The 9,411-nt window shown below is 40.3% G+C and overlaps 1 protein-coding gene across 1 annotated transcript; it reads left to right on the forward strand.

The window, feature by feature from the left end:
- Positions 1-2,001: 2,001 nt before the first annotated feature.
- ndufb2 (NADH:ubiquinone oxidoreductase subunit B2) lies at positions 2,002-8,992 on the forward strand. Its single transcript, XM_005923560.2, has 4 exons — positions 2,002-2,220; positions 2,395-2,539; positions 7,503-7,578; positions 8,897-8,992. Exons 1-3 carry the CDS (start codon positions 2,135-2,137, stop codon positions 7,575-7,577), a joined length of 306 nt encoding a protein of 101 aa, XP_005923622.1. The 5' UTR covers positions 2,002-2,134; the 3' UTR covers position 7,578; positions 8,897-8,992.
- Positions 8,993-9,411: the final 419 nt, after the last annotated feature.

Genomic DNA, 9,411 nt, shown 5'->3' on the forward strand with positions numbered 1-9,411 from the left:
AAAAAGTTGTTGTTTTTTTCTCGCCACGGAAATATAACGTGTGAACCTCAGTTTGAAGTCAGTCCATCATTGTCAGTGCTAGTGATGTTTAGTTACACAAGCACTTCATTTGCCTCTGTTTGTACACCAACAAACACTTCAACTTTAACAAAAGTGGATACGTTTAATTTGTAACACAAAAACATTCAGCGACACCACCCGGACTACATCTGTTTAGCTTTTGACCCCATCTAGTGGCACAGCCAGGGGACTTCATCTAGCTTTCTATAAAGTGGAAATTGGGTTTTTGGGTATAGTCTTATGTATTTCAGTTTTAATGTAGAACAGTAGTTTGACACAATGATAATATGAGTAGCCTACCTTTTGCATCACTGTCATGTATTAGTTACATTTTTTTTTAGCTAAGTCATATTTACATAAAGACAAAGGTAAATAATGTAAATAAATTCCATTGTCTAAGACTGCAAAATCATATTGTGAAAAAAACCCTCATTGCTTCACTTCACATCAGAGCCTGTGGGATATTATCCCTACAAGTTGGATTTTAAAAAAGGAAGTACTTATCATTTAATCCCTGATCCACAATATAATAAGAAGCATCTGGATTTCGAAAAGATGAAACCTCATCTATTCAAAGTTCTGTAAGCCTGTGACCATATCAGATTAACCAAAAAAAGAAAAGAAAGAATAACAACAGCGTTTATTGCATCTTTTTTTTGGTTAATTAACTCGAAATGGAAGTTCACGGAGGTGGAGAGTGAATCTTTAACCCTGATTATACAACAGTGTACAAGCATGGCAGATGGATGGCCTTCCCTGAGCCTGGTTCTAACAGGTTTTTCTTCTTGGTAAAAAGGAGGGTTTTTTTCCTACTGTCGCCAAGTGCTTGCACATATTCATCATTGGATTGCTGGGGCTTTTTTTAATATTGTAGGGTCTCTACCCAACAATATAAAGCATTTTGAAGTGACTGTTGTTGTGAATTTGTACTAAAGTAACTAAAAGTAATTGAATATCAAACTGAAAGATAATGATTGGTATGTGATTATCGTATCATTACTCATTTACTCGAGTTAGCTGCAGTGTGCTGAGGTGGCTCAAACCATATAAAGTGAGACCAGTTCTTTGTTTTTTGTTTCTCATTATCTGACAATAAACAAAACAAAAAAACTTATGTTTCTTATGTGTTATTGTGATATAAATCTGAGAAAATTTCAGAATAATTCTTGCACTTTTTAGTGTTATGATTTTCTCCTAAATGTATCATTTCAGCCTCATAAATTATATGGGTCATTGATTTATTTAACTATTAAATTAAATCTAAAATGGCCCTAATAGACCAGTGTACTCATGACCTAAATTAAATGGGGTTTATTCAGTACCAGGCATTATTTTCTAATTGGGTGCTAACAATGGAATTAGTGTCACTGCTGTTAGGCAAATACAATCTAGAGAGTAAACTGGGCTAAATACAATATCAGTTTTTCTTATTATTAATCATGTCCAAACCATCTCAGTCTTGTGATCCTCAGCTTCCCTCTGAAGTACTCATTTCTAATCCTCCCAACAAAATGTTCACGTTTTCAGCTCTGCCACCTCCAGCTCCACCTCCTGTCTTTTTGTTAGTACCACTGTTCCCAAACCATACACCATATCAGGCTACTATCTTGTAAACGTTCCCTTTATACTGTTGCTGCTATCCTTTTGTCACAAATCACCACTGACACTTGCCTGCACTCTCTTCACCCTGCCTGCGCCCTCTTTTTCCACCTCTCTTGTGCACAGGTATTTAAATTCGTCCACCTTCACTACGTCTAGTGCCTCTTCACTGTCATTCAAACGCTAAAAAAATACATTGTAATTAGATTAAAATGTAAAGGTTTACATACTACTACAACGCAAATAAAATCTGAGGATGTCACAGCCCAGCAGGGTAAAATTTCATTTTGCCTTGTCAACAAAAGGGGGCGCTCTGAAATATAACACCCCTAACTTTCTGTCCAATCAGACCTGGCGTTGTTTGGAGGTTGCTTGTTGACAAGAGGAGAAGGTGACTTCTCAGCCAGCGGAGTAGCACCTAATCTAGATCTTTACAGAGTCTAAGAAAGGCTGGATTTTTGAGACAAAAGCAGCCATGTCTTCATTTGGGAGGGCATTGGGAGTCCTTCGGACCGGAGCGCGACTGCTACGACGCGAACCCGCGAGAATAACAAGCAGAAAGTAAGCCTTTAGCACGCTAGCTACTCTGTTAGCTTCAGCGGTTAGTAGCTAGCACGTCGATATATTCAAACAAGCGAAGTCTGAAACACGGCAAAGTAGTTAGGTTGCTTTCTGCATTATTTAACTTGAGTTAATGTGTGCCTTTTTTTTTTTTAAACACTATCTGTTTGTCAGGGCGAGTGGCGGACCGCACATTGAGCCACAGTACAGACAATACCCGCAGCTGACGAAGAAGCAGAAGTTTGAGTCGGAGCTTATCAGTGGTGTCATGTGGTTCTGGATCCTTTGGCACTGCTGGCATGACCCTGATGCGGTTCTGGTGAGTAGATACAGTGTAAACAGTAATGTGAAAATGAAGGATGGCTGTAGTCCAGAATAACACTGCAAAACCAGGTCAAATCAGGCAGAATCACAGTACTGTTAAAAAGCAATTGTTACTCCTAGCAAAAAGCTTTAAATTAACACAAGAACAGCTGAGAAACAAACTGATGGAAAGGGTTATAAAGCCATTTATAGAAAAGAAACGCATCTTGATCATCCCCAAGGTTTTTTTGGGGAAAAAATTTATTTGAACTGAAGCGCGAAAAGCTAAACTTTGAGAAATTTTGAGCCTTGTTACGTGTGGCATAAAACTGACCTCTACCAGAAAATCCTGAAGGAGAATGCCCTGTCATCATTTCATGCCCTGAAGCCCAAGAATACTTGGGTTATGCAGCAAGATAATTATCCAAGACACACCAGCAGGTCCACCTCTGAAGGGCTTTCACAGTGATTTAAAAAGCTCAAGGGTGCCGCAATCATTAGGTTTAGATGGGCATTACTGGATGAAGTTTTTCTCTCGCTTAAGGAATGAAATAATTTTAAAACTACAACTTGTATGTACTCTGGTTATTTTTGTGTAATAAAATTTTATTTAAACGGAAACATCTTAGTTTGGCAAATATGCAAAAAATAAGAAATCGGAAGGGGGCAAATACATTTTCACAACACTGTATGCCTACCTATTCATGCAGTAATTAAATTAGCCCACTGGTTCTTGAACTTCTTATCAGTCACTAATAATAAAAAGCAATCAAAGTTGAATTTTAGTTAAGACAGTTACAACAGTAGCAGTCAAACATTCAAAACTCAAAATTCATTCATCCTAGTTTGACGTCACTTTTTTCACCTCGATCAAACTGCCCCATCCACAGTGTCTCCTTAGACACCACAGTCTAGTGTGCATAGAGGTGATGCAGATACAGGTTTTTGTTATCACGTTAATGATAACCTGCTTCAAAGTAGGTTACGTTAGAGAGAAGACATAAACAGGAGTGAAAACACCACCTACTGACAAATTAATTCTGGAAAATGGCATCACCAACGTTTGAAGATCTTATGGACTTAAGAACCCACGGCTAGAGCTCAAAGTTCATTTCAGTCTAGTTATCTATGTAGACCAACAGTTCTGAACAGCAGCTGCCTCAAGGCGCATCAGGAGTGTCTGAAGGCTTTCTTTCTCTGAGCACAAGGAAGAAATTTGTGCATATTCAAGGTATGAAACTTGATCCGTTTAAACCTTGTAGTACTCGCAGATCTCCTGACCATGAGGGTGTGAATATACAGGGAGTGCAGAATTATTAGGCAAGTTGTATTTTTGAGGAATAATTTTATTATTGAACAACAACCATGTTCTCAATGAACCCAAAAAACTCATTAATATCAAAGCTGAATGTTTTTGGAAGTATTTTTTAGTTTGTTTTTAGTTTTAGCTATTTTAGGGGGATATCTGTGTGTGCAGGTGACTATTACTGTGCATAATTATTAGGCAACTTAACAAAAAACAAATATATACCCATTTCAATTATTTATTTTTACCAGTGAAACCAATATAACATCTCCACATTCACAAATATACATTTCTGACATTCAAACAAAACAAAAACAAATCAGCGACCAATATAGCCACCTTTCTTTGCAAGGACACTCAAAAGCCTGCCATCCATGGATTCTGTCATGTTTTGATCTGTTCACCATCAACATTGCGTGCAGCAGCAACCACAGCCTCCCAGACACTGTTCAGAGAGGTGTACTGTTTTCCCTCCTTGTAAATCTCACATTTGATGATGGACCACAGTTTCTCTCTCTTTTTTTTTTTTTTTTTTTTTTGCCTGTCCCGTTTGGCTCTTTTGCCATCAGAATTGTTGTCTAAAGGCAAAGAAAGATGCCCAACGGATTTACTTTACCAAATTGACCATCCCAGCCTTGCCGTAATGGTCCATTTGATTCACCTTTTATTGTTTATTTTATTTTCACTTACTGAATACGGGACAGACTTGACTGGGGAAGAGGGGAAAGAAAGAGGGAAAGAGAAACAGCTGAGAAGAGGGACGGGGGAGAAGGGCAAAAGACAAAAACCAACAGAACGGAGCAAAAAAAAAAAAATGCATATATCAATCACCTGGATCACCTGTTGAGAAAGAAAAAAAAACAAGCAGAAGAGAACAAGAGTAATAGAATAAACAACATCACAATGATATATGGAAATATGACAGTAAATACTAAATATTAAACATTATTGTGCAGCACATAAGATCAACAGAACACAGTGTGCTTTGAGGTAGGAGCCAAAAAGGGTGTAGTTTGTGGGTGTGATCACCCGTGTGTACACCTGTGAGCATGGACGCGCTTGTTTTTTTTAATTCCTTCATGTAATGATCTGCTAGAGGGTGTGGGGGGGCCACAGCCCCGTCCTCCAGGGATGAAGCAGGTATGGAGGAGATCAAAACTCCAGACATCCAGAGGCCCCCAGAACACAAGAGACCAAGGAAGACCAACAGAGGGGCAGCCACGCCACTGTCCCAGAAAGAGCTGAGGAGAGTCCCAGATGAGGGCTCACTCAGCAGCCGCGGAGCAGAAGCCAGGGGGAGTTGCAGTGACGCGCCCAGTGAGCTTCGCCGGCAGCCACAGGTTCTCAATGGGGTTCAGATCAGGTGAACAAGGTGGCCATGTCATTAGTTTTTCTTCTTTTATACCCTTTCTTGCCAGCCACGCTGTGGAGTACTTGGACGCGTGTGATGGAGCATTGTCCTGCATGAAAATCATGTTTTTCTTGAAGGATGCAGACTTCTTCCTGTACCACTGCTTGAAGAAGGTGTCTTCCAGAAACTGGCAGTAGGACTGGGAGTTGAGCTTGACTCCATCCTCAACCCGAAAAGGCCCCACAAGCTCATCTTTGATGATACCAGCCCAAACCAGTACTCCACCTCCACCTTGCTGGCGTCTGAGTCGGACTGGAGCTCTCTGCCCTTTACCAATCCAGCCACGGGCCCATCCATCTGGCCCATCAAGACTCACTCTCATTTCATCAGTCCATAAAACCTTAGAAAAACCAGTCTTGAGATATTTCTTGGCCCAGTCTTGACGTTTCAGCTTGTGTGTCTTGTTCAGTGGTGGTCGTCTTTCAGCCTTTCTTACCTTGGCCATGTCTCTGAGTATTGCACACCTTGTGCTTTTGGGCACTCCAGTGATGTTGCAGCTCTGAAATATGGCCAAACTGGTGGCAAGTGGCATCTTGGCAGCTGCACGCTTGACTTTTCTCAGTTCATGGGCAGTTATTTTGCGCCTTGGTTTTTCCACACGCTTCTTGCGACCCTGTTGACTATTTTGAATGAAACGCTTGATTGTTCGATGATCACGCTTCAGAAGCTTTGCAATTTTGAGACTGCTGCATCCCTCTGCAAGATATCTCACTATTTTTGACTTTTCTGAGCCTGTCAAGTCCTTCTTTTGACCCATTTTGCCAAAGGAAAGGACGTTGCCTAATAATTATGCACACCTGATATAGGGTGTTGATGTCATTAGACCACACCCCTTCTCATTACAGAGATGCACATCACCTAATATGCTTAATTGGTAGTAGGCTTTCGAGCCTATACAGCTTGGAGTAAGACAACATGCATGAAGAGGATGATGTGGACAAAATACTCATTTGCCTAATAATTCTGCACTCCCTGTAGGTGCACCAGTACATCGACAGCTTTGCTTTGATGCTCGGCTCACTCCACTGTGAAGGTCTGGCGCAGCACATAGATTACTGCTGATGCTGCACCCTCCCATCACTTATGAGTAAGATCCCAAGATACTTTAATCCCTCACAGCTTGGAGCAACTTCCCTCCCTCAACCGAGAGGGAGCAGCCCAACCCTCAGTTTCCCAGGAGAGAGCCATAGCCACACTTGAAGGTGCTGACTCTCATCAGGGGCTCACTATCATGTAAAGTCATGTGATCTGGGTAATGAGAAAATCACTAGTATGAGCGGCTGAAATGAATTTCCCCATAGGCTGTTTTTATGCTCACCGCAGGAAGATTTTATAGTTAAATAAACCTAAACTAAATATAAAAACCATTCTAGTGAACCCTTTTACCCCTAACCCATCACTGCAGACAGGTTTTTGCAACATTTTTGAACAGTTTGCGCTATGGTTTCTGAAAGCAGTGGTTCTGTGCTTTTCAGTGATATTGGGGTCATTACAGTAATCCCAAGCACCGTGCCACAAGATGAAGGTTTAGAGAGAGTTTGATGGAGTTATGCAGAAAACTGGCATTTTGTCAATATTTTAGTGGCAGTATTGTCTGAGTGGCAACACCTATCATTCAAGAGAACGCTGAATGTGTGACGTTGGAGTGGTGGTGTGTGAAGTGAACCATGAGGAGGGTATACTGGTCCCTTTAGGATGGCAGGCGTCAGCCTTATAGATACTTTAAGATGCTCAAAGTTTTATTATTTGAAGAACACTGAATAGTTCCTTTGATAAACAGCCTACAGATCAGTTTCCTAATCTGTGTTCTGTTAATTGCAATACTTGAAAGGCAGGAGATTGGCACCAAACAAAAAAAAAAAAAAGGAGAAGCACCTTCATGACACCGAAAACTCAGACATTAAGCTCAACGTAGCTCTTTAAGCTATTAATCTCGCTTTGTAGTCCATCCCCGTAGGGAGATGATGTAATGGTGTGGAGGAGGCACGCTAAACTTTAACTCCAGTTACTCTTTCCATCCCACTTCTAACCAGTGAAAGTCCAGGAGAATCCAGTTGAGGAGAGTTTGGATGAGGTAGTACAGGAGCATGAAAGTACAGCTGATAATCTGCAGTAGTTATGTGGTAGAATTATGTCGAACCACAGCTGTGTCAGTATGGCATTCCTAATAAAGGGTTTGCTGTGCACAGACTTGCCAGGAACAGGATTTTATTGATATAAATTGATTGAGTTAATTGATTAAGATTCATCCCTCCTCTGCAGGGTCACTTCCCTTGGCCGGATGCTTCTGAATGGACAGATGAGGAGCTTGGTATCCCTCCAGATGACGAGGAATGAGGTGATTTATCCAGTTTCCAGGCAAATGCCCAACAGGACAGCAGAGTTAACTTTCACAACATGCTATCCAAATGACCACAACAGATGACTGGAATCTGCTATAATAGTTTCAGCCCTTTAAACTAAAAGTAGAGGTTTTGGCAAGTTGTGTTTTTGTTTGTTTGTTTTTAAAAAAGCCTTTCTGAAATATAATGTCCTTCTACTTTATTTGAAATCTATGAAGTAAAAAGTACGTTTTAGTTGATCCACGGGCTTCTCCAGATTCACCAAAAGATTGAAAAGAGATCACTTTTAGCTTTATTGGTCCGCTAACCTCGCTTTGCACACATTCAGCTCCCTGCATGGCTTCAGTTCAGTGCCTAAGGTGAGAGGGCATTTCCTTTTTCTTCTTTTTTTTCTTTTTTGAGGATTTGCAGACTTGTCTGAAAGGTTGACTCTTCAAATCAAAGGATTCTGATGTTTTTGTCATGTAACATCTGCCTACACATGCAGGCACTTAGCACTTTGAGGATGTTTGAAAGGTGGTGGCATCTCTTATCTGATATAGTTAAACATTTATGTATTTAGCTGTAAAGTTTTAACTAAGTCTGTAAAAGTGAGAGTGGTGCACAGTAATTTTTTTTCATGATAAGAGAAGCAGTCAGATTTGTGAAGCGCTCTGGGTAACTTGGGGATATTTTCCACACTTCTTTCTGGAAATGCTTTTTAGGTGAGCGCTGCATGGGTGGAGCAGCCAGACTTCTCCCGGAAGTTGAGGGCTGCAGTGCAGCTGTGAAAACCTCCAGTTTCACATGATTACTTAAATGCTGTAACCTCAGAAGCAGCTGTACTTCAGTCTGAACCCTGCAGAGGGCAGTGTTGTAAAGGTTTACCTTAAACCTTTTGCACACCTGGTTCAACTGAGGTTACACTCACAAAGTTAGTTACAAGGACAGGTGTATACGGTGTATTTTTGTGTCTTTTGATTGTCAAGCACTATATAAACTTAAATATTAACCTTTAAGTGACACGTTTGGCCACTTAAAAGAATTACCCCAGGTGCACCAGGCCAATGTAGTGTAATACATGTAATTAATCTTACAGGTTATCATGGTTAGTGTGAGGGGTGCTGATGGTAGTGACATGGTGCCTGCAGGCATCGTCAGCACATTATGTTCAAGCAGGGCAACTTCATGAAGGACGTAAAGCTGTTTTTAGACAAAATGGTTTTATTCATGTAAACCATTATTCTACTTATAATTTAGTAATAATATTGTTTATTTGAAAAGGTACCGCTTCACTTTGGTGTACCTAATAAAGTGCCCGTTTCTTCTTTGCAGGTCACCACAGAGGATTTGGTTTGCCGGGCGAGTCTTTGGGCTGTTCTGAAAGTCATTGTTGTACATAGACTTAATAAACTTATCTTTAAATTAAAACAGGAAGACCAGCATGTCATTTCATTACTTTTATTTATTTACACGCAATTTCTGAAATGCATTAACAGTGTCACAGTTAGCCAGTGTTTGTATATTTCAAATCATAAGCCATTTAAATCTGGAAAAAACCATTGCAAGAGCCAACACATATTTAAAAAAAAAAAAAAAAAAAAAGCTGAGAGCTGCATTTCAAGCAGTGCGAGGGGGACAAATACTACAGCTTATTACAAACCCTGCCTGCGGGCCAGTTCGTGTTTTTATTCTGTGAGTTAACATGCAAAGACTTCAAAGATTAAAGTGTAGTGTAAAAGAAAAAGGAGGGGTACAAAGGAAACACTCAGGGTTTTTTTTTTTTTTATGTTAATTCTGTGTTTTGGATCTCATCACTCACCTGAGGAAGGCTCACACTGTTCAGAGGG

Source organism: Haplochromis burtoni, unplaced genomic scaffold (assembly GCF_018398535.1).
Source record: "Haplochromis burtoni strain Fernald_Lab_line unplaced genomic scaffold, NCSU_Asbu1 Contig_49, whole genome shotgun sequence".
NCBI classification, from domain to species: Eukaryota; Metazoa; Chordata; class Actinopteri; order Cichliformes; family Cichlidae; genus Haplochromis; species Haplochromis burtoni.

Bases quoted from the DNA above. Each gene is read 5' to 3' on its own strand.
- ndufb2 (XM_005923560.2), top strand. From the start codon at position 2,135: ATGTCTTCATTTGGGAGGGCATTGGGAGTCCTTCGGACCGGAGCGCGA. The intron at 2,221-2,394 runs GTAAGCCTTTAG...TCTGTTTGTCAG, and splicing joins GCGAGAATAACAAGCAGAAA to GGCGAGTGGCGGACCGCACA. The intron at 2,540-7,502 runs GTGAGTAGATAC...CCTCCTCTGCAG, and splicing joins ATGACCCTGATGCGGTTCTG to GGTCACTTCCCTTGGCCGGA.